The sequence below is a fragment of the Macrobrachium nipponense genome, chromosome 23 (assembly GCF_015104395.2).
Source record: "Macrobrachium nipponense isolate FS-2020 chromosome 23, ASM1510439v2, whole genome shotgun sequence".
NCBI lineage: Eukaryota > Metazoa > Arthropoda > Malacostraca > Decapoda > Palaemonidae > Macrobrachium > Macrobrachium nipponense.
Genome location: NC_061090.1, coordinates 77,723,412 through 77,746,850, shown reverse-complemented (window position 1 = coordinate 77,746,850; position 23,439 = coordinate 77,723,412). Strand labels below are relative to the sequence as shown.

The 23,439-nt window shown below is 35.5% G+C and overlaps 1 protein-coding gene and 1 long non-coding RNA gene across 2 annotated transcripts in view; one reads left to right on the top strand and one right to left on the bottom strand.

Moving 5' to 3' along the window:
* The window catches only part of LOC135201676 (ATP-dependent RNA helicase me31b-like), a gene marked incomplete at its 5' end in the record, with an annotated part of 29,472 nt that extends 13,411 nt beyond the window's left edge, over positions 1 to 16,061 (top strand). The window contains 8 exon segments of the mRNA XM_064230803.1: positions 528 to 804; positions 1,062 to 1,205; positions 6,856 to 6,978; positions 7,106 to 7,242; positions 7,428 to 7,542; positions 9,163 to 9,343; positions 10,244 to 10,455; positions 12,222 to 16,061. Of these exon segments, the coding sequence (XP_064086873.1) occupies positions 528 to 804; positions 1,062 to 1,205; positions 6,856 to 6,978; positions 7,106 to 7,242; positions 7,428 to 7,542; positions 9,163 to 9,343; positions 10,244 to 10,455; positions 12,222 to 12,293 (1,261 nt within the window). The 3' untranslated portion in view covers positions 12,294 to 16,061.
* Positions 10,999 to 11,852, bottom strand: LOC135201682 (uncharacterized). The gene is made up of 2 exons (XR_010311582.1): positions 11,750 to 11,852; positions 10,999 to 11,242 (listed from the first exon to the last, which is right to left on the bottom strand). It is a non-coding gene; the product is annotated as an uncharacterized LOC135201682 (long non-coding RNA).
* Positions 16,062 to 23,439: the final 7,378 nt, after the last annotated feature.

The following is a 23,439-nucleotide window of genomic DNA, read 5'->3' as shown; positions in this document are numbered from 1 at the left end:
ATAGATAGATAGATAGATAGATAGATAGATATGTGTGTATGAATTTGTTTGCCTGCCCATGGAGGCAGGCAAACTTCCCACTGAGGTAATTCTTTATATGTGTTGGAAGTGAAAATGTTCAAATGTTAGCCAAACTTTTCCTGGTTTCAAGTGTTTAATATATATTGGTTGTTAGTAGTAATTTATTCAGTCTGAGTGATTTTTAAGAGTATCTCCATGTGGTTTTAACATGGCCGCATTTTCCTACTTATTTCTCTTGACAGATTTCTCATCAGGGGTAAAATTAAGTATATTTGATATCAACTTTATTCCGTGTAGACTGGTAGTGTGTTAAGAAATTAGATACTAATAGGTAATTATGAATTTGATGTATTTTTTTTTTTATACCCATGCCAGTTGTAATTTTAATTACTAATTGTATGGTAGGTAGTATTAGGTGAGGTTGAAGTACAGTAATGTGGTTTCAGTGAAAGTAAGAGAAAGTTTTGTTGTAGGGGGAGTTTTAATTTTCTTATCTTCACTTTTAGAGCGGTAGATGACAAATCTTGGAAAGCACAGATTCCAATCCCTCCAAGAGATAGAAGGAAACGAACGTCTGATGTAACAGACACAAAAGGCAATGAGTTTGAAGACTTCTGTTTGAAACGAGACCTGCTCATGGGTATATTTGAGAAGGGATGGGAACGCCCATCTCCTATCCAGGAGGCATCCATACCTGTAGCATTAAGTGGGAGAGATATCCTAGCACGTGCCAAAAATGGCACTGGTAAGACTGGGGCATACTCTATTCCTCTCCTAGAACAGGTAAGACTGCTGTTTGTTCAAGTAGACCTGATCTAGTTACTTAACTAAGTAGTTTAACATAGACAAACTCTTTTTTTAAGAGCATTGACCAAACAGTATGGAGTGAAGATGCCCAATATTGTCCCCATTTTTTATTTTATAATCACAAATACTTTATAATAAAAAATAGCTAAGCCTATGAGTTTGGTTTATTGTAGTACTGAATGTATTCACAGCCCATTTATATCCACCGTAACAGTTTGGTTTGAATTTTTCAGATAGACCCTTCTCAAAACCACATTCAGGCCATGGTTATTGTGCCTACAAGAGAATTGGCACTGCAGACTAGTCATATTTGTAATGAGTTAGCAAAGCATCTAGGTGTTAAGGTCATGGTTACGACGGGAGGCACCAATTTAAAGGTGAGGTCTTTTACTGTACGGAAGTAGATGTCGGAATGTTGTCATATTCTAATAGTGAAGTGAAATCAGTTTTGGTACCTTTGTAAACAAGCTTAGAAAAAAAAAAAATTATTGTAGTAACTTGAGGTTAACAAAATACATGCCAAGCGAAGTTTATACTTTAATAATATTTACTACTATGTTACTGCTAAAGTACTAACAAAATTTTTTAAGAACAGTTGCTAAATTATCATCAGCTAATGAAGAAATAATGAAAGAGCTTCATTTATAAATAGAATAAAAAGACTAGATTAGTATAGCTGGACAGTCGTTTAAGGCTTTGGCTAAAAGGCATTTCAGAGTCAGTTATTGAATTTGGTGGACTTTTGTTTTTTTTTAACCTTGCAAGTCATTTAAGTCTTACAAACCTCAAATACAATAGTAAATTAAAGTGAAACTTCTTCATTCTTGGAAGAATGGCAAACTTAAAATTTTAATAGCTTGTAAGTACAGTCTTAACTGTATAATCTCTTGGAAATGGATCTAGGAATTTTTTCCGCAGGACTTATCGCCGTAGGACTTGTTGCCACGGACTTCTTGCCGTAGGAATTTTTGCTGTTAGAATTAAGATATTCTCAAGTATGAGAATATAAGTATTTTCATAAAATAGTTTTATTCAAGACAGGAAAATAGGGTAAAAGCAATTAAAGTTAGTCAGTTTTCTAAATGATTACACGCTCACTGCAATATTCAAACAGTACATATAAGTGAAAAATTTTTTTTAAGGTAATGCAAGTTACAATTAACCCTTAAATGCCTATTGGAAAGATGCGAGTCTTCCTATTCTTGTTCTACTTCCTCCTTGAAGACTTCGACTTTGTTGAACTCTTCTGTTTCTCCTGTGCATTCTCAAGTTGAACGTTGACAATTCAGGGACTTGTTGGCTGATCCTCATGTCAAGGGGAGAACAACAGTTTCTTATTCTTCTTCGACCTGGGACTCGCAATAATCTCATCCTTATCAGACAGAAAGATTGAGATGTACAGTGGACCCCCCGTATTCGCGTTCTCCAGATTCGCGGACTCACACGTTCGCGGATTTCTCTCGGGAACGTTTCCCTGCATTATTCGCGGAAAATTCATGCATTCGCGGTATTTTTCTATGATAAATATCCACAAATTCCTGGTTTTTTTGATGGATTTCATCATAAAATGCACTTTTTGTGATAAAACTATTAAAAAAACCATGTAGGAAAATTTTTATTGGGTTTTTCTTGAGTTGTAACTAACAAAATAGGCTGTTTTTAGCATTTTTATAGGGGTTCCAAACATTCGCGGATTCTAACTATTCACGGGGGGTTCTGGTACGCATTCCCCGCGAATACGGGGGGGACCACTGTAGTCTTTAGCTCTGCATTGAAAGTTGACAGTAGTCTGTTTAATGTGAGTAACATGGCCTTAGAAACATACGGATGAGGGGGTGGGCGTTCCAGCAGGTTCGGATGCATGTGCAGCAGTTACTTCTTGGGACTACCAAGATTGCAGAGCAATAGCCTATTTCTCCCGTACGTCCGTTCAAGGTGAGGAGAAGGATGAGAATGCTCCTGTCAAGAGATCACAAGTATCCGTTTCAGGAGAGCCTTGCATATTGGCCTGAGGATAAGGTGCGCATCTGGAAGATCTGATAATTTAAGGAGACTGGAATCTGCAAGACAAACTACTAGACATAAATGTGTTGGGAGCTGAAAGCAGCATTTCTACCCCTGCAGGAGTTTCAGGAGAGGGTAAAGGGACACAGTAGTTTTGATGTCTGACAAGACCACAGTTGTGGCATATGTAAACAAACAAGGCCTAGTATCTCGACAACTGCAACTTAAGACAGTGCAGCTGCATCAGTGGGCTGTAGACAATTCGGTAGGAGAGATCATGGCCAGACACAAGGGAAAAAGAATGTAGTAGCAGACAAGCTAAGCCCTTGGGAACAGGATGGTCTTTACATCAGGAGATGGCAGACAGATTGAGAAATTGTTCAGTAGTTCCAGACAGATAAGTGGTAAGAGGATGCCCTGCAACATCCATGGTATAATCTGGAAGTGTATGCTTTTCCTCCATTTTGTCTGATCCATCAATTCTGAACAAAGTGATGAGGTCTCAGAATCTTGTGAAGACAATGGTCGCTCCTCTATGGCCTCGGGTGGAATGGTTTCATGACCTGATATCTGCTGGTAGAAGTTCTGAGAGGGCTACCACCCTGGCACAATCTCCTATGGGAACCTCATGTGTTGAGGTGCCACCAATCAGTACAGTCCCTATCTTTTCATGGGTGGAGACTAAAGTATCCCTTGTGAACAAGAGGCTTTTCGAGCCTCAACTCAGAATTCAGGATATATCAGAAAGTTGTCAATGTGTGTACCAGGGAAAGTGGTGTTTCTACTGTGATTGTTGTCATAGACTGGGTATTTTGCCACTGTTCTTCTATTCAACAGATAGCTGATTTTTTTAGTATTTCTGAGAGCAGAAAAACATCCTTGTGTCTGCCATAAAGGGTTATAGAGCTGCTCTAGCTATGGTGCTAGGGATGAAAGACTTAAAAAATTTGGCTTGAGAATATCTGTTGATCAAGAGCTTTGAGCTGTCATATCAAATCTCCTGGCTGGGATTTAACTCTGTTATTGTGTATCCTTATGAATGCTTCCTGTTAACCATTGCAACAGGCTACAGATACTCTTTATGCTTAAAGCAGTCTTCTTGCTGGCCCTAGCATCAATAGAAAGAGTTGGAGAACTTCATGGTTTGTTATATGATGTATAAAATGCCAGAGGTTGGAAGTCTTTAGTTTTTTAATTTATTCCAGAATTCATCGCTAAGACAGAATCTAGCAATTGTTGACAGCTTTGTCTCCTTTTCTATACCATAAGGGAGACTGTAGACAATGACCCTGAAGAAATGTTATGTCCCGTCAGAACTGCGTGCTTATTTAAAAAGAACTAGACATCTCAGACTTGCATATTGTAGACTTTGTTAGCACAGGCCAGGTCAAGAAAGAAGTGTCCAGGAATACAGGTTTGTTTTGTTTAAGAGAAACCATTGGGCACGAGTGTCAGATGATGTGAGGACTAGAGCACATGATGTTAGAGGTTTGAGCTCTTCCATGGTATTTAGGAAGAATGTCTGTTATAGAATATTGAGGGCTGGTTATGCCAAACCACTTTCACTTTTACCTTTTACTTGAAGGATATTGCCCCTAGGTCCTCGGACACTCTTGACACTTTTTCCTTGGGTCCAGTGGTGGCACCTCAACAAGTTATGTAGCTCATCCAGTGCCCTGACAGGTCAGTTTGTATCTTATACAAGCTGAGGGTATGAAAGTGAAATGAATGAGATAACTAGTCTCTTCAGGCAGTATGAAGAGAGTAGTCATAAGCTGGATCAGATAGGATACAGGAGAGTGAGGGAGGCATGCTGTTAAAGTAATCACATTTGTAAGATACTTATCAGTAGCAAGACATTCCTCTCTTTAGCAGGGGAGAGAGAGGAATGATGATAAACCTACATAAGTAGATACTGGTAGTGTTCGAGTTACGATAATTAGTCTTACGATAATCCAGTTTTACGATGTCAGCAATTAATACTGATACGACAATATTTTGAAAATATTTTAAAATTTGTACAAACCAGGCAGCAAGAGAGACCGACCTAATTACAATAGCCTAACTTTATCCCATCTTTTGGTTAAAGTAAAAAAAAAAAAAAAAAAAGTAAAACGGCAAAAGAGAATTATGAAAGTTTTGTTTTAACATTTTGGTTAATAGTTTGGTAAATGTGTACAGCCATGAACAACCGAATGAGAAACAGTCTTGCTAAGTACAACCGAATTGTATAACAACATCCATTTGGCTATTTCAACCATCGTACTGTAGTAAACAATTACCGCGCTTATGTTATAAATGACGTTTTGTATAATAGTTAGGTAATAACTTTGTTCGCTTTAGATCAAAGTTCATTAAGGAAACATACTGTCAAATTTAAACAAAATTATAGCTGAACCTGAGAATACTTTTCGAGCTGCTAATGAATGTTATTGTGCATCGGTAACAAAGACAAAACTCCCGTAAACTTATTCGATCAAACACAACTGTAGATAAAGTTAGAGAGAATCATTTTAATAAAATCTTCAGGTCTTGAAAGAATACAGTTTACTGCTGTTTTCACACCATTAAAAGATAATTTAACGGTAAACCTCGTACTACGAAGAAATAAAGTGAAAATAGTGAACTGAATCGCGTAATTTTCCTTACACAAACATGCCCACAAAGCAATGTTAACAAAAAAAATAATTTAGTTCCCAACGAGGCATTAAATTCATATTTAAGCTTAAAATTAACACTAATTATAACAAAAAGATGACCTTGTCTCATATAAGTAAAATATCTAGATATTTATTTTAACTAGAAGCAAAACAATTTGCTCCGAATGGAGTTAAATTTGATGAAATAAACACTTATTCGCCATCAGCTGATTTCCAAACCAAAACATAGGCCGTTTTGTTAGTATTTTATGATACAATACATACAATATAATAGGATAGAGTAATGTATGATTTGTGAAAGATTCATGTAAAAGATGCATGTTCGTTATGTTTTTATTCCATAATTATAGGTAGACATCAGCAGCCTGATAGGTATCGCTCAATTATGCCGATATCGATCAGAGTCAGATTTACCATGGTATCTTATCATCATATATGCTAGGCTAACTTGTTAAATGTTATTCAGTTTCTCTTAGTACTGAATTATCATGAGCCAATACGCAGCAAACCTAGAGAATTGGCTGAAATTAATAATTACTATGCCGTATAAGTATACTACTGTGTAGTGTAGGGCACGCTACCCTATATGTAAAGATTGTACAGATTACCCTAGTGTAGGCTAGGCTATATTCAAGATAGGATTTTTTTTGACATACGATGGGTTTTCTGGAACCTAACCCCATCGTAAGTAGGAGAATACCTGTTGGTTTGTAGCTAGAACAAATAGCTGCTACTTCCCGAGATACAATGAGCTGAGACATGAAGAGATCCTGAAGTCTGAATCTATGATATGCATAAATATCTTGGATTCTGAAATTCCTTTGATCAGGAAACTGACCAAAGGTGGTAAACCTGCAGTTGGTTAATAGTACTTGCTTCCCATCAAAGTAAGTCGATCCTGATGTTAAGACAGGGTTTGTTTTGTATAGAAACAATTGACAAATTTTTTTAAATTTTGTAGTTTATTCCTAACAAACCTGAGGTCTTGACAGTCTTACCTTTAACCACCCATCTGTCAATTAACCTGTGTTGGAAGAATAACTGGTGTGGTCACTGGTTGTCGAGGGGTATGTGGGTGCTCCCACATAACTTGTGACCAAGCACAGATACCAGTAGTCCCTTGCATACACACTTTTGTTATTTTTACTGGTTTCCAGTTGGCCCTAGAAGATTATCCTAATATTAAGACCTCAAGTTTGTTAGTTAAGGAAAATACAAATTTATTAAAAAATTGTCCTACTATTGTAGAATATAATTTTTACAAAACTATGAAATTTTAAGGGCTTTTAATGTTTTATAGCAAATCAAAATTTTAGTTGCACAGGATGAATGTAATGGCTTTTATTTTTAAATTTCGCTTCAGGATGATATCATGAGAATTTATGAAACTGTTCATGCTGTAATTGCTACTCCTGGAAGGATCTTGGATCTCATGGAGAAGAAGGTGGCTACTGTTGACAAGTGCAGAATGTTGGTTTTAGATGAGGTAAGCATAATGTCTTGTCTTGTAATATTTTCATAATCAAAACTACTGTTAATTACAAAACTGAAAGAAGTAATCTTTTTGAAGTGATCTAATTATTTAATTGATAAAATGGTTTTGACTTTTCCAGGCTGATAAATTGCTATCACAAGATTTCAAAGGAATGCTAGACAGAGTGATCTCATATTTGCCATCAGAAAGACAAATTTTATTGTATTCTGCCACTTTTCCTCTGACTGTGGAGCAGTTCATGAAGAAGCATTTAAGGTATGCCATAATATAGCTCTACTTAGGAAATTTTAAGTATTTATTTATGGAAGTAGTGTGTTTTGGTTTTGTATTATGAAGGTATGACAAACTTAAGTGGCTCAGGTTGTTGAATGCCAAATTATCTATAAAAAATGGGGTCGGGTATTTTTTTTTATGCTGATTGATTGCAATTTTCTCAACAGATCTCCTTATGAAATAAATTTGATGGATGAGTTGACATTGAAAGGAGTAACACAGTACTATGCCTTCGTTCAGGAACGTCAGAAGGTCCATTGTTTAAATACTTTGTTTTCAAAGGTAAGTGAATGTTTTCATGGCAAAGACTACAACACTGCTAGAATCCTAGGGTTTGGTTTGATTTAGGTAATGTATGTCATGTTAGGTAGGTTGTCAGTTTGTATGCGTGGTCCAGTTAGTTCACATTTTTAGTTAAAAAAAAAAAAATTATTAGCAAAAGCTTTTATAGTTATGGTATTCATATCTGCTCCATATAATAGTGAACTATATTACCAAGCTGCAACCCCTTTCATTCCTTTTTACTATACCTCCATGCATATTCTTTCTTCCATCCTATTTTCCACCCTCTCCTAACAATTGTTTAAAATATTTCAGCACTGACTTTGCCTCATTGGTCTAGAACTTTTCCTTTTGGCATAAAAGTTATCTTCCAAATTTTGATATAGCATTGGGTTAATTTGGCTTTTCTTATAACATTCACTGCCTACGGGAGTTTGGATATAAGACACTTTTAATTCTTGGCAGGCAACACTTAAAAGGACACATCAAAATTAAACCAGTGGATAGAAGGGACCCTTTAGCCTTAGTAGACAACCCTTCCAAGAGAAGGTTGCTCTGAATTCAAACCTTGTTCCCAACTTTAGACTGCCGTAGCCATGGTACCATGGCTTTCCAAGGTCTTGGGTTAGAGTTCCTCGCCTGAGGGTACGATGAGACATTTAGCGCTCTACAGTCTACTCTTCTCTCTTCTCTCTCTCCTTCTTCTCTTTCTCTCTCTCTCTATCTCTCTCTCTTTCTCTCCTGTCTCTCTCTCTCTCTCTCTCTAAAAAACAACTAGAGCTGATTGGTGGAATTCTTGCTAACAGAGAAAGAGCCTTCCCCCTTAGCAAATTGTTACCTTACAGTAATTTTTTTTAAGTCTCTCAAGAAGGCATAACAGGTGGGCTTGTTGCATACAGAATTATAAGTCCATTGTGACCAGGGAGCAATTTTGTGGAAATTGGATATGGTTAAAAAATGAAAGTGCCTTCAACTTTCATTACAAATATGGCTGTCTGTACCAAAGACCCTTAGTGATGTTACCCCTGTTGGTGGGGCACATAAAAACAAGGTTGTTGAATGGCTACCCCATGTGATCCAGTTTTTATTTATATAAAGAAAGCACATTAAAACATAAGGTTCGTAAGTGGCTACACCCTTTAGAGGGGGTTTAGTGCCATCAGTGGACCTCATGCAGTGCACTTTAGGCATTACTGAAGGTTCTTTGCAGCGTGCCTTCGGCCCCCAGCTGCAACCACTTTGTCCCAGTGCTTGGCCTTTGGCCTAAATTCTATATTAGGCTCAATTCAACTTAAATGGCTACACTTTGTAGTCCAGGTCTTGTTAGTATATAGAAAGCAGCGCACCATTAGCACTGAAATAGTGAATGCCAGAATTTCAGTCAACTTGGGACTAGTATTAAAATTTAGAAAATGTCCAAATGAATTATATACTTGTATCACTTTGGTAAGGTCTCCTTGTAAAACAAATTTTTCACTTAATATGTGCCTTTAGTTTTTATGCGAGAGCCTGAGAAAATTTTGCAAGTTTTGTAATAATGTTCGTTGTCAAGTCTAGCAGACGGGCACTAGCTTTTATTGGAAGTCAGGTTTGCCATAAATTTTTTTCTCTTCCAAACAGTTACAGATCAACCAAAGTATAATCTTCTGCAATTCAACGCAGCGTGTGGAATTACTAGCCAAGAAGATCACAGAATTGGGGTATTCTTGTTATTATATTCATGCAAAAATGGCACAGGCACATCGTAACCGCGTCTTCCACGATTTCCGTGCGGGACTCTGCAGGAATTTGGTTTGTTCAGGTTAGTAAACTGTTTCTTAAGACTGGAAGTGTTATGTAAGGTTATGTTGAAATATTCTTCCCTTTATGAGGTTACATAGGAATGTCTATAGGAAATCTTAACATTTGAGCAAAGCTTATATATTGGGTGTTAGTATCACAATTTGTCTTCATTTATCCAGCAGTTTTGTTTTAGGATAAGTACAGTATAAATTCTAATTGCAAATAAAAATTTTAATAATAATAGTATAAGCAATTTATACTGGTGGATAATTTTTCACAAGAGGAAATTTAAAATTTGTTACAGTAAACAATACAGTGACTGAGAAATACGAAACTCTGCAGGTTTGTGTTAAGTTGAATCTTCTCCAAGGTTATTAAATAGTGCCATTGTTTGGGTGACAGTTGATAGTGCATTAAGAATTGCCAATCTTATTACAGAATTTGTACTATAGCTTGAAATGCTTTATTTTTCCTTTTAATTTTAATGAGACCTTGTATTCCTACTTGATTGTGTAAAAGTACTGACTGTTGAATAAACTAAGGGTTAGATTGCGTCGGACCTGAGAAATTTAATTAGGTTCTTTTATTCTAAAGAACCAAAATGTTTAGTGTATTTTAAGGGAAAGGGAGTTTATCCCAGGACTGAAGGAAAAAAGTTGTGCCAGCTGTAGGGAAGGAGCTACAGGAGTAGGGAAGAAAAGGTTTGGATTTCAAATTAGATGTTGGAAATGTCTGCCTGTCTACTACGTGTATAGATTATTGAATCTTGGTTAAAAGTTTATACTGAAAAGTTTGTAGCTTTAGGTTGTAGGGAAAGTTATATATTCTTTAAAACCTTGCAAGATTGTTTTGACAAGTTGATAATCTCCTTATGTGTTGCTTTGTTTAATAGTCCTGTACTGTTTTTTCAACTTTACAGATTTGTTTACAAGAGGTATTGATATCCAGGCAGTCAATGTGGTTATAAATTTTGACTTTCCCAAAATGGCTGAAACATACTTGCACAGGATTGGAAGATCAGGACGGTTTGGCCACTTGGGTATTGCCATTAATCTGATAACTTATGATGATAGATTTGCCTTGCATCGGATTGAACAGGAACTAGGAACAGAAATCAAACCAATACCCAAGGTGAGATATCTCTCTCTCTCTCTCTCTCTCTCTCTCTCTCTCTCTCTCTCTCTCTCTCTCTCTCTCTCTCTCTCTCTCTCTCTCTCTCATATATTGCTGTTGAGCTTAAAAGTTTTAAAGGCCTTATCCCTTTGTAAGCTGTAATTGTCCAATGAATATAATTTAAATTCCACTTAGCGTCCTCTGACGATCAACATTTCACACCATAGTTTTAACAAATTTTGCGTAAAAGGTTGACTTCAATGGGTCATTAAATGTCTCGTGGTATTCTTACAGCAACTCCAATAGTCTGTACAGGTGAGAGATCGGTTTGCCTTGAAACTTAATGGGTGAGAGTCTGCTGCACCTCCCCATTCCAAAATCTCATAACTATTTTACAATGATTGTACTCTGAATTTGTTAAGGAGTTTAGTTCATATCTGTTATGATATTGTGGGAGCTATAATTATAATTTTACAAACTGAAAAAAGTTAGCAGAAAAAACATAACTGACAAATTTGTGCATTTTTTTAAAAAACTATCTTGGTAAAAAAAAGCCCTTCACAGGATTGGTAATATTTATTTTCAAATTCCTGTGGAAAGTACAAAATTGTTTGTAATTTGTTTTTCTTATACCATATGTATGTCTCTCTTTAACTGGCCATCCTTAAATTTGGCCGGGTGTAAGGGGTGTGCTAGATTTATATTTTAGCCTGGACTGTGATGGCTAAAAATTTTGATGGAGTAGTGTTGGGTTGACGTCAGAGTTTTGGGGTGTGGTTTAGCTTGATCTCCCATGAAGGTAGGGCTGTTCAGAGAATGGTATTAAAAACCAGTCCAAAGTAAAATCTTGTATACTTTAAAATTTTTTGTATTATTTTGTCATAAATATAAGATGCCAAAATAAAGTGCAAGTACTTGACATCCAAAGTAATATCAAAATCAGCATTTTATCTTAAACAAATAAATATACATCAGGTGGTAGAAGGAAAATCTGTAATCTCTAAAGCTCTCTGGTAATTCAAGTGTTGCATTCTGCCACAGACTGTTTTTGCTCTCTAAGCAGTACAAATTTCTAAAGTAATTGCTTTGTAAATGATGCAACATGTAAAGGATTTTAAGAAATTGGCTAACAGTTAGGAAGGCAAACAAAATTATATAGAAAGATTACAGTGCGAAGTGATATGAGCAGTAAAGTAAATATCAAATGATTCCAATGTTAACAAGGGACAGAAAATAAATATGACCATATTAGGATGTTAACAAGGGACAGAAGTCCACCAACTTAACACCTGGACACTGATATAAGTGTTACCTGGTTAAGGCATAAAGCAGTCCTTGTAGAACGTTGATATTATGGCCCTACTCCAAGATACTGCCTAGCTGTGTGGCCTGTCTCCAAAAGGTTGCTGAACCCTGCAATAGAACATAAGTAAAATTAAAATTATGGTAAAGCTTTTATAGATGGAATTGTTGTAATAAAGTTGTAAGTTCTCGTCACATATTGAAAAGTGGCATACTAGGTCAGTAAATGTGTTAGGAGTTTTAACTTAGCATTTTTTTTTTTTTTTTTTTTTTTTTACTGTAAATTGTCCACTTAGTTGATGAAATTTGTGACAGTTAATCTAATGCAGTGCTAATAGAAATTGCATTTCTTAATAAAGCTTCAGTTATGAGCATTATAGTATGTGAGCTATGAAGTTGTTTGCTAAATAATTATATTTCTAATTTTAAAATTTCCCGTTTGCTAAATTATTATATTTCTAATTTTAAAATTTCCTGTTTAGGTGATTGACCCTGCTTTGTATGTTGCTGAACATCACCTGGAGGATGACGATGAAGGAAATATCAGTAAATAACCAACTGAAGCAATTGTACGTAGTAGGAGGTATTAGCCCTGTGTATATTGAACAAGACATACAATCAGGTAATCTTAACACTTGATAAAACATTGAGGGCATATCTTCCAAATCATAAGAACCTGTGTATTGAAATGCATATAGAACAAATGAGCTAAAATAACAAGTTTGAAACCTGACTGCTTGCATGGTTTGATGAGACTGCCATATCTCAGGTGGAATTGTATAAATATTTTAGCATTTTTTTTTTCTGAATGGATTTTCTTTAGGCCCGAAGACGAGAGATGGTGTTGTTCTCATTGCATTCAAAATATGACAAGACAGTTGTGAGTTGTGTTCCAGAGACGCTGCTATGGACAGCTTTAAGAGTCTCGCCATTGAGTAATTACCGTGTGGCAAGGATGCAAAACTACCCTGTTTAAGATGCCATTGTTAAATGTTGTATAGCCATTTAGTGAAGTTTGGATATTGACCGAGTTCCATTATAGTGAAGCAGTTTTGCAGTGAATGGGGAAGAAACTAGGAGTTGGATGGCTTCAGTGCATAGATGGTTGTTTATGATGTGTTGGCTTGTTACCAGAAAAGAAAGCCTTGGCAAGTGTAGTGCAAGCTGATGGAAAAAAACCTAAAAAAAAAACAGGACGAGACTTGGCCTGCCTCACGGAATGACTACAGTGGTCTGGGCTTCTCATGTACAGTTAGAACGAGTGCATTGTTAACTTTTTTGGAGTATATCATGGGTTTTTTTTTTATTTTTATTTTTAAATTTGCTTCCTCCTGTTGTGAGGAAAGGAAAATCTCCAGTAATGTTAGTTTATTTGGGTTAAGTCCCAAACTGGTGACAATGCACACTTGTAGTTTTGTATATCTATTTTTATACAGCCAGGGCATCAGATGTCAGTGGAGCATGTAGGCTTTGAGAATGAATGAGAGAACCTTGTATTCGTTGAGATTTTGCCTTGCAAGTTGGTATACCAAATACATTTGGAAGTCTTATTTTCTCTTGTAAGATAAATGTTTGAAGAAGTGAAATAGTATTTGACATGTATTTAGTTTTTAGTTTCCAGTTTTCAGCAGGCAAGTGGGTGGCATTAAAGAGATTGTGATAAAAAGTTTTCAGAGAAAATGCCTTGAATGAACAATGATATGGGGACATTGTTGCTGTTGCTACTGTTCTTTATTTGAAATTTTGTTACTTGCTATAGCTACTACAGAGACCACTGACACCTGGTGCCCCATTTTCCTTCTGTGAAGATCAGACTCTACATCGCAGAAATATTTCTGACTTGCATAGCAGGAAACGCATAAAACAGTGTATCAACATCTGCAAAGTTTTGTGGTGCCAGAGGTATGGACTCTGTTATTTAAGGCACCTGAGTCTGTTCTGTAAGACTTCCAAAAAGTCTTGTGGTGATGGGTTTGATGTTCCTTTTAACAAATTTGGAAAAGTCCAGGCTCGAATGGGGTGCAGTACCTTAGTTTCACATGTTGGTCTGCTCTCTTAAGTCTGACCATTGTGAAATTGTGGCAGATGTTCCCTTGTTCGACTGAAATTGAGATACTTCTGTTATACCACTTGAGAAAGTTTAAATTGTTTTTGGGGAAAACCCTCTAGTACCTCATCCAACTTAGTATGTTTATGGCTCCATCTAAAGTCTGATATTTTGTTGTTTCATTGGATGTTGGTCCTCTTACAGATAACGAGTAGTCCGTTTTTCTACATAATTTATTGAAGCAATGGAGCAATAGTCTATACTCCATAGTTTATATGAAGTATAGTACTGTATCTCAGTGTTGAGGATCTCTGCAATCCCATTCTCAACAGGCAGCATCCTAAATCAAACTGGGTGATGGATTGTCATTTTGAAATGACTTTTCTTATCCTGAATATCTTTTAAGATTTTTTTGAAATTTGGATTGCATATAACTGGCAACCTCACATTTTTGAAGAATCCCTATAGTGATAGCATTGAGGATATGAAATATTGTAATGTCATGACAGTTAACTTTGGGGATGCAGTTCATAGGGGCTACAAAGAACTTAAACTAAAAAAATAATCTGTGAGGTATGCCGTGATTAGTTGCCATGTCTCCAATCTTGGTCACTTAAAATCTGTAACTGTTGAGACATGCAACTCTAAAATTGATTATTGATTTCTATTTGAAATGTAAATTTGTAAAATTGCCCCTTTTTGAGGAAGAGAAGGAATTTGCAATCTCAAGGTACACAATTATAAAGTGTAATTATATTTGCAATATTTGTAATGTATATTCATAAATAGCTATTGAAAAGGGTATAATTTTTTAGACCAAAAACTCCAAACTGGCTTGCTTTAGAATCTGTGGAAAGGAAGTACCTCTCTACAGGTTGCTTAAAGTAGGCCTTTGGGCCAAGATTGTTATTTTTGTGGGTAATCAAAGCTTTTTTTTTTTTATATATGAATTGGTCTGGTAAAATTAATAATTAAAAAGTTATAGAACTTGAGAGAAAGATAAGAAGAAGCTTACTCAGTGCAATAATACTCTTGAGGTAACAATAGTGGTTAGTGCTAGGTACATCTGGGGTGCCTCAAAGTATGTATTACATATGTATTTTAAAAACAGACCTTGTAAATTACCATCTTCATGTTTATAAGTTGAAAGAAATCTCATAGAATTATATACAATTGCTTTATATGTTTAGCATTTTGTACAGAAATATACATGTTATTGTACATATACATGCACTTTTGTGCAACATTGTTTCACAAACATGCATGTATGTTATGTATACAGGTTTATGAATGTACAGATGTCCGTATAAACAATTGTATATCATATAAAGCACAGTATGTTAGTAAGAGAGAAAAGCTAGCTTGTGTGTGTAAGGAAAGGGTGTTAAGACTGCTCGTGTCTGGATTATGCCTGGTGTGAAAGGGTACTAGAGTATATGTAGGTATGCGTGCACCTATGTTTGTGGATTTATATATACATGCATTGATAATGTGCTGTGCATGTGTATATCTGTAAACAGGTATGTGTATGTGCATATAGCCTGTTTACATTTTTAATAGCATATACAGACAACATTATTTGCATGTATGGGTATGGTAGTTCTACAATTTGTGATAGGAAGGTGTGTGAGAGATTTTGATTACTTGGATTAATCTTGACTGATTCTTAAGTACCTACACTGTACTAGTGTATATGATGTATGTTTGTGATGTGCATATGTATGCCAGTACTGTGCATATATAAACTTATGCACTGATAAATGAAGATGTGTAAACTGTTGAATGATCGTTTATATATGAATGAATTTGATACTCATATTAATGTGTAAGTGCGATAGTCGTGGTACCATCTTTTTTTTTATTGGCGTGTGTGTGAATCGAGAATGAGACTATTATTTTTAAAAGGATATTTATTTTATCTGATCGGTTGCATTGCCTCCAAAATGCTTAAGTTACCAAGTTGAGAAAAGGCTGCAAGTAACTTTTCCACCATCTGGTTATCATGAATTGGTGTCTTCAATTTTATGCTGAAGCCACATGAAAGTCCTGTTATTTTTTGGTAAGTTTTGCTTTAACAGTGACAGAATAAAGGTAAAATTTTAATTTAATGGGATGTCACAAATTTTAGTAAGGTTGTAATGAAATGTGCTTTTAAAAATCTTGGGGAAAAAAAACTGGCTACAAGAGGCAATTGAAGCTAAAAAGGCAATGAAATAAAGAAAAAAAAGAAAAAAAAACAAAAAACCCAAAATAAAAAATGAGAGTAGTAAATAAACCCCCCCCCACCCCCCCCTTCTTTTTTTTTTTTTCTTGAACCTTTTGATATTTGAGTTTAATTTTTGACAAATGTATAAAAATACTGTTTGGTTTAGAGGTGCAAAATTCAGTTGCTAATTTTTTTTCATAAGTTATGTGATATGATGGTATGTGAAGCAATTTATTTCCCTTAATTATTTGATGTTTAAGGTGCTAAAATTTTAACTCCTTTAATGGTTGTATCTTGAAAGATATTTGAGTTGTAAACTTTATACAAAATTTGTTCCTCTATTGGTATGTCAATAAACACTCTCAAAAACATGCTAGTTCTATTTACCTACTGTGTTTTTTATGCACCAATATGTTTTAGTTGAAGACCTTAACAAGAAGCTTTGACAATCTGGTACTAAAAAACTATTGGAAATTAAAAATTTAGTGAGGCAAACACTCATGATGAATTGGAAGAAGAGGTATCTGTTGGCTTGAGCCGCAATTTACAAGACGACAGGATACAGCCGACCCTGCTATTCCTTGAACATATATTCGCAGATTTTTCTTTGAGAACGTGTGTGCACATTGTGTACGGGAGAATAAGCATAGGGGTTTTGACACTGAAAATTATCTACAAATAAGCACCTCAGTGACATGGTTGGTATGGTGGTGGTGGTTTCGATCCTCTGCCATTCCATTGAGGAGTGAGAGAGAGGTATTTCTGATGGTAAAAGTTCACTCGACGTGGTTCGGAAGTCACGTAAAGGAGTTTGTCCCGTTGATGAATAACCACTGGTTCCATGCAACGTAAAAGCACCATACAAACAAACAATCTACAAATTACTATGTTCAGATTTTCGTGACTAAATTCACTTTTTTGTGATAAAACTAATTTTGTAGAAGCATATTTTGAATTTTTAAAATCAATATGGTCTGTTCTGAGCGTTTTTAGACGGGTAATTGTGGATTTTAGCTTGGATGGTACTAGACAATACCCCGTGTATATGGGGCCCCACTATTTCCCTAGTAACTGGATTATTTGGAAATTGAGGAGGGGAGTTGCTATGTAGTAGCTGATTTGAGATATAACTAATAACGATTTTCAGGAATTTGGCAGTGCCTCAGTGGTTTGATCAGTATGGTCTTGGCCTGCCACCTCAGTGGCAGTGTGTTCGATTCTCGGGCACTCTACTGAGGGGTCAGAGATGTGTATTTCTGGTGATGAAAGTTCACTCTTTACATGGTTCGGAAGTCACGTGAAGCCGTTGGTCCCGTTGCTGAATAACCACTGGTTCCATGCAATGTCAAAATACCATGCAAGTCGACAGTCAATGTGTTCATTTGTCATTTCTGGTGCAATATATGGTACTGCTTGCAGGAATTTGGTCTTTCAGGGAAACGACTCTTATATTTTAGATGATGATGTCCATAACCTTTTAAAATTCTTAGGTTGATATATAGGATTTGACTCTACTGATATTTAATTTTACCTATCGCCTAATGCACACAAGCAATGCAGTTACACTTTTATTTGTAGTTTTAATATAGAAATTTCATTTTTTTAAAATCTTTATTAGAAAAATATGTACATTTTTTAATATGGTGGTTTTAAAGTTTTCATTCCCTTTAGGATTATCATCACAGTTTACATTTCATTAATCATCAAGTTATTTCATTCCACTGCAGCGCTGAATGACCAAAATAGGGGCCAGTGCTTGGTATCCATCCATTCATCATGTGTCCATTAACGTTGTGTGTAAAACGGAGGCCAGTGAGCTACCCTCAAGGAAATGTGTCAATGGCAATCCAATTTACCATGGTCAAGATTTCTTTGGAGATCCCGCCGCCTTCAGCCTTGTCCACACGACCAGACTTTGGCTGGCAGACTTAGGACTTTGCTGTAAACAAGCATTGTCTGTTGTGCACGCGACCATGTTTGGCTGGCCGCCTCGGGAATTCCATTGGGGTGTGAGAGATGTGTATTTCTGGTGATAGAAGTTTGCTCTCGATGTGGTTCGGAAGTCACGTAAAGCCGTTGGTCCCGTTGCTGAATAACCACTGGTTCCATGCAATGTAAAACCTCCATACAAACAAACAAACAACCATGTCTGGCCAGTCAAAGATTTGAAGTCTGGTGTGGTGAAATTATATCCTCCGATTGCTCAAAATGGTCCACAGCACATAATTTTCTTTAAGAAGGCAACAACGGTAGGAATTTTATTACAAACCAGAAATCAACTTGTATTTACCTTAAATCTCGTTGGTAGTCGCCAAACGCAGACACGAGAACTAACCTAGCATTCTTATATAACTCCTATACACATTTGGCCAAACATGCAAATTAACTTATATAAGATACTTAGCTGGTTCGTCGTCTTCAGGAAGATTTAGTACACTTAATTACATAGTATAACCAATAAAGAATGGCAGTGCTCGCCACTATTGGGATCCAAGAATGTCCCCTTTAATTGCCATGTGTACACAGTAACCCGGACAGCCGCACATTATTCTCTTCAATTAACCCACTAACATGAAGAGGAGAAATATTAGCAGTTAATCTGCAAACAACAACATTTGTTTTAACGGAGGTTTCCAGGTTATTGGAAAATTGTGAGGAAATCATACCAAATGGAATGTAACCACCAGGTGTCTCAAACAATCTAACACCTTCATACTTGGTAACACCACCAACAAAATCAGCAAAATAATCAGAACCCACCATTAATTCAATCCCTGAGACAGTGTGGGATGAAATTTCATCTGCAGTTTTAATCCCTTTACCCTACAGCATTTGATAAACCTTATGCATGCCTGCTGTAGAAATACTACCGGGTAACTCATCCACAATTGCAACTCTCATCTTCTTGATCCTCCTACCTAAAGAAACTAGAGGTGTCACAATATCAAATTGCCCCTCCTTTGGCTGGGACCGAAAACCTTTCAAAACAAGTTGTTGACTCTCGGCAGTCTTTAGCTGTAGTGCCGTAGCTAACTTGGAAGTAATAAATGAAATCAGCGATCCAGGATCGAAAAAGCAGCGAACGTACTGACTTGGAATTATCATTATTAGATACTTTGACCTGAGCCGTAGCTAAAGCAGAAGAATATTTGGACCCAGCACTCATCGTACTTGAAACTACACTCTTAACTTCAATGTTTGTAGTACTGTTAACTTGCTTATCTGACTTTACAGTACCATCTGATTTCACCTCACTTTGCAGCTTGCCTCCAAAATTGCTGTAGCAAAAAACTTCATTATGATTAGTCTTATTGCAGACAAAGCATTTAACAGGCTGCAAACACCTGCCATTATGCTTATTTCCTAAACATCTAGAACACTGTCCCATATCTACTAGCCTACTTCTTCGGGAAGTTGCATCAGCATACTTTGAGTATCGTCTGCCTCTGTGACTATCTGATGAACACAATAAACATTGGTTTTTAGAAGATGTTGCTTCAACTGAATAAGTTCCAATCTGAGTCTTAAATGTAAATCTGGTTGGAGGTGAGCACCAGCCGCAGTGTTGCCAAAGCGCGGAGAAACGACCAAAAGTGCGGAGAAGATTCGAAGAGGAGTCATTGAATGCAGAGCTGCGGACTGCACTCCTCATGTATGCGGCGCTGTAGGTCCGCATATATATTTATGCTTTTAAAACTTTTTTTCATTAATAAAAATGATTGAAATTATATAATATTTTCTGAAAATACTAATATTTTTGACAAATGAACCATTTTCACTATACTCTGTTTTTTTTTATCTGTCCATCCGCCTGTGGTGTTTTTGTATGGTAACACTGCGTCCCGGGCTTTAGATAGTTACGCTAATTGTAAGTTTTAGGTAAATAAAAGGATATCTGAGTGTACATTAGTAACTGAAAAGCGTTTTAATAATTTACTGTATGCGAATTACACCGTTAATATTCGAAATAGGATATTATTATAATCGTTGAATGTAACTATCTAAAGCCCTGGACGCAGTGTTACCAAACACACAGGCGGATGGACAGATGAAAAAAAAACAGAGTATAGTCTCGAGTGTTCATGCGGCAATATCAGATAGGTACGATCATACGATTGTCAAGAACCGATTTTGACAACAGCAGATAACGTAACCCAAACGTGAATGTCTTGCAATGCATTCATTCTTTAGGTCCAGCTATCTTAATTTGCCTTGTAATTATAGTATGATATGATATATATATTATATATATATATATATATATATATATATATATTATATTATATATCTATATATATATATATATATATATATATTATATATATATATATATATATTATATATATATATATAGTTAGTAAAATTTGGTTAATTTGGGAATTAATCTTAGGGTGAAGACTGATTTACATTATTGTAAACTTAGTCATGTTTAATGAGTTTTTATTTATTTATTTATTTAGAAAACAATTGCAAATATGTATTAGGCAATTACATTAGTTGAAGTTATTCAACTGATTATAACCGAATAAGTTTTGATATCAGTATGCTATGAAGTGGTGTATTATAATCGTGGGTTTTCTTTATATTAATGTAGCTTATTGATAAAAAAAGGACCAAATATGATGTGCTCTTTTCCAATTTCTTGAAACTCATAGCCCCAAATAGGGCATTCGTTTGGCTTAGGATTGCCACATGTATACCATAAATCATGCATAATATGCTGTCCATTCTCTTGGGGAAATATCTTATTTTAAAATATTCGTATCATAAAAGGGGGCATATAGACCTACATGTTTCATATCGTTTTTGTCTGTTTACAATGCTTATGGCATTGATTTTAAGCCTAGACCTATGTTATATATTAGGTTGTTTATTATTATTATTACTTCAGCAAACGTTTTGATTTAACATACAGCATGTTACCTAAAGTGATGAATGTGGCTTAAAAAAGAAAAGAAGGAATAAACTACTTATGAATATCGAAGGATTTATATAGCTTGTCAACTTACTCTGTGGGGAACGCAAAAGTAATGAATGAAAAGCAACCGTTTTTAGTAAAGAAATACATTTCAGTGCAGTTTTTTTTAAACTTCCCACTTTTAGCTGAAAACTTTATGAATAAATTTACTTGCCCTTGTTCACTTTGTGGCCTAATTTACGCATCAAATCATATATAACATTCAGAACTATAAAACAGTAATTATACACACACACACATTATATATATATATATATATATATATATATATATATATATATCTATATATATATATATAATATATCGAATGTAATAAATCAGCTTCAAGACTGAACACTGTCCGCGTGTCTCGTTCGATTCTAAATTTGACTATCATTAAAGTTACGTAATGTTTCAGAAGATATGAAGCAATGAATTTCGGTAACTTAATTTGATCAAATATTTCCAAAAGGCAAATGTTGTTTTATTTACATTCTTTTGACACTTGAAAGATCGTATTTTCAAAAACATTCTCTTCTAAAAAAAATAAAGGTCTCTTGACGGTGTGTTAGACCTACGGTCTTAATTAATGGTTCTCACCACCACGCTCCCTCAGATGACGTAGGTGCGCAGAAGAGGCTTAAAATTAGGGAGCTGTCTGGCTGACCTGTTATATTTGGACCGTGGATTCTAAATTTGACTATCATTAAAGTTACGTAATGTTTCAGAAGATATGAAGCAACTGAATTTCGGAAAGGGGAAACTCTAACCCTAAAAAGGTTTAATTAGTAAACCCAACTCATATACTGGTAAAGATACGGTTAATATAATATAAGCAGGGTGACTATTTAGTCTAGTTAATGTAGTAAAATAACATTGCTTGGCAATTAACACTACAACTCCCGGTGCGGAGCTAGTTTCTCGGTGATGTGCGGACTTCGCGGCAACTCTGGCACCAGGCAACAATTGCAGCATGACTCGTACCCAGAACAAAGTGACTGTTAGTCGTGTCTTGGGTTCGCGAGAATCCACTTGTCGAGAGTCGGTGAACACTGTATTAGTTACTCTGCTCTTTTGTTCAACAACTCTCCTCTTGGTTTATATTTGCATAATTTTTATATAAATAACACAGTGCCTTTGTACAGTGAAAATAAGTAGAAAGTGTTGTCGGGCTGATGAATCGGACCGCACCTTCGTTTGTTATTAATTGGCTAGAACTGACAACCATTCTAAAACCAACCCTGCAACCTCCACAATTGGTTTTAAGTTTTATTTTAAAGTTTATGTCCTCATTATAGTCTTAATATTAGAGCAAAATGTTTTAGCCTCAAGGCCAAGGGTGCCAACAGAGAGATCATTCCAGTGAGGGAAACAAGTCAGAGAATCGGTATAGTAACAGAAAAATTACGAAGGAAAATGAATGACAGCCGAGAAATAATGGATATTAAGTTAGGTAATGCTTGAAGATCAAGGACATTATACATGAAATTTTATATAACCAATGACCATACAAACCGATTAAACGTATGATAACAGCTGACATTTTAAAATAGAAAATTATGTATAACTGAATCCCGAAAGTTTGGAACGTGATAAATCCATAAACAAAATTACTCTTTGCCCCACTGATAGATTCGTTAGTTTTGATGTATGTTCTCTTTTTACTAAAGTCCATATAGACTCTATTTTAGAATATCTTAGTAATGAACTAACTCAGCATGAATTACCTCTACCTATAAGTCACATTATTGCACTCACTAGGTTGTGCATTTGTGATTGTAAGTTTATATTCAATGGTGAATTTTATCAACAAATATTTGGCATGGCAATGGACAACCCTTTATCACCACTCCTCTCAAACTTGTACATGGAATTCTTTGAAAAACGCTACTTACCTAATATCATTTATATTCCTGTAAAGTGGTAGAGATATGTTGATGATATTTTAGCTGTTCTGCTTGCTGGTATTGATGTAAATGATTTACTCTCTAAATTAAATAACCAGGTACCGTCGATTAAGTTTACTCTAGAATTGGAAAAAGACAATTGCCTCCCTTTCTTAGATGTTTTGCTACATAGAGAACCATTTCAATGTAAATTCAGCATTTGTAGGAAACCAACCAACAACTTAACTAATGTTCATTTCTATTCAGGCCACCATCTTAACATCAAAATATCAATTTTTTCTTCTATGTTTTTACGAGCATTTCATATTGTCAGTCCCCAATATTTGGATCAAGAAATTGAATACACAAAAAAATAGGGAAAGATTTGTTACCCTCCACATATATTAGATATTTGTTATAATAAAGCCCACAAAAAGTTTTATAGTGTAAGAAACACAGAGAAAGAAAATTCTAAGAACATTCTTAGTTTACCTTATTTTAATGGATTTGAAACCATTAAATCGTTGTTAAAAGCCTTTAAGGTCAACCTTGTTTTTTCCTATAATAACAAACTAAAAGGAATGTTAATAAAAAATGGCCCCAG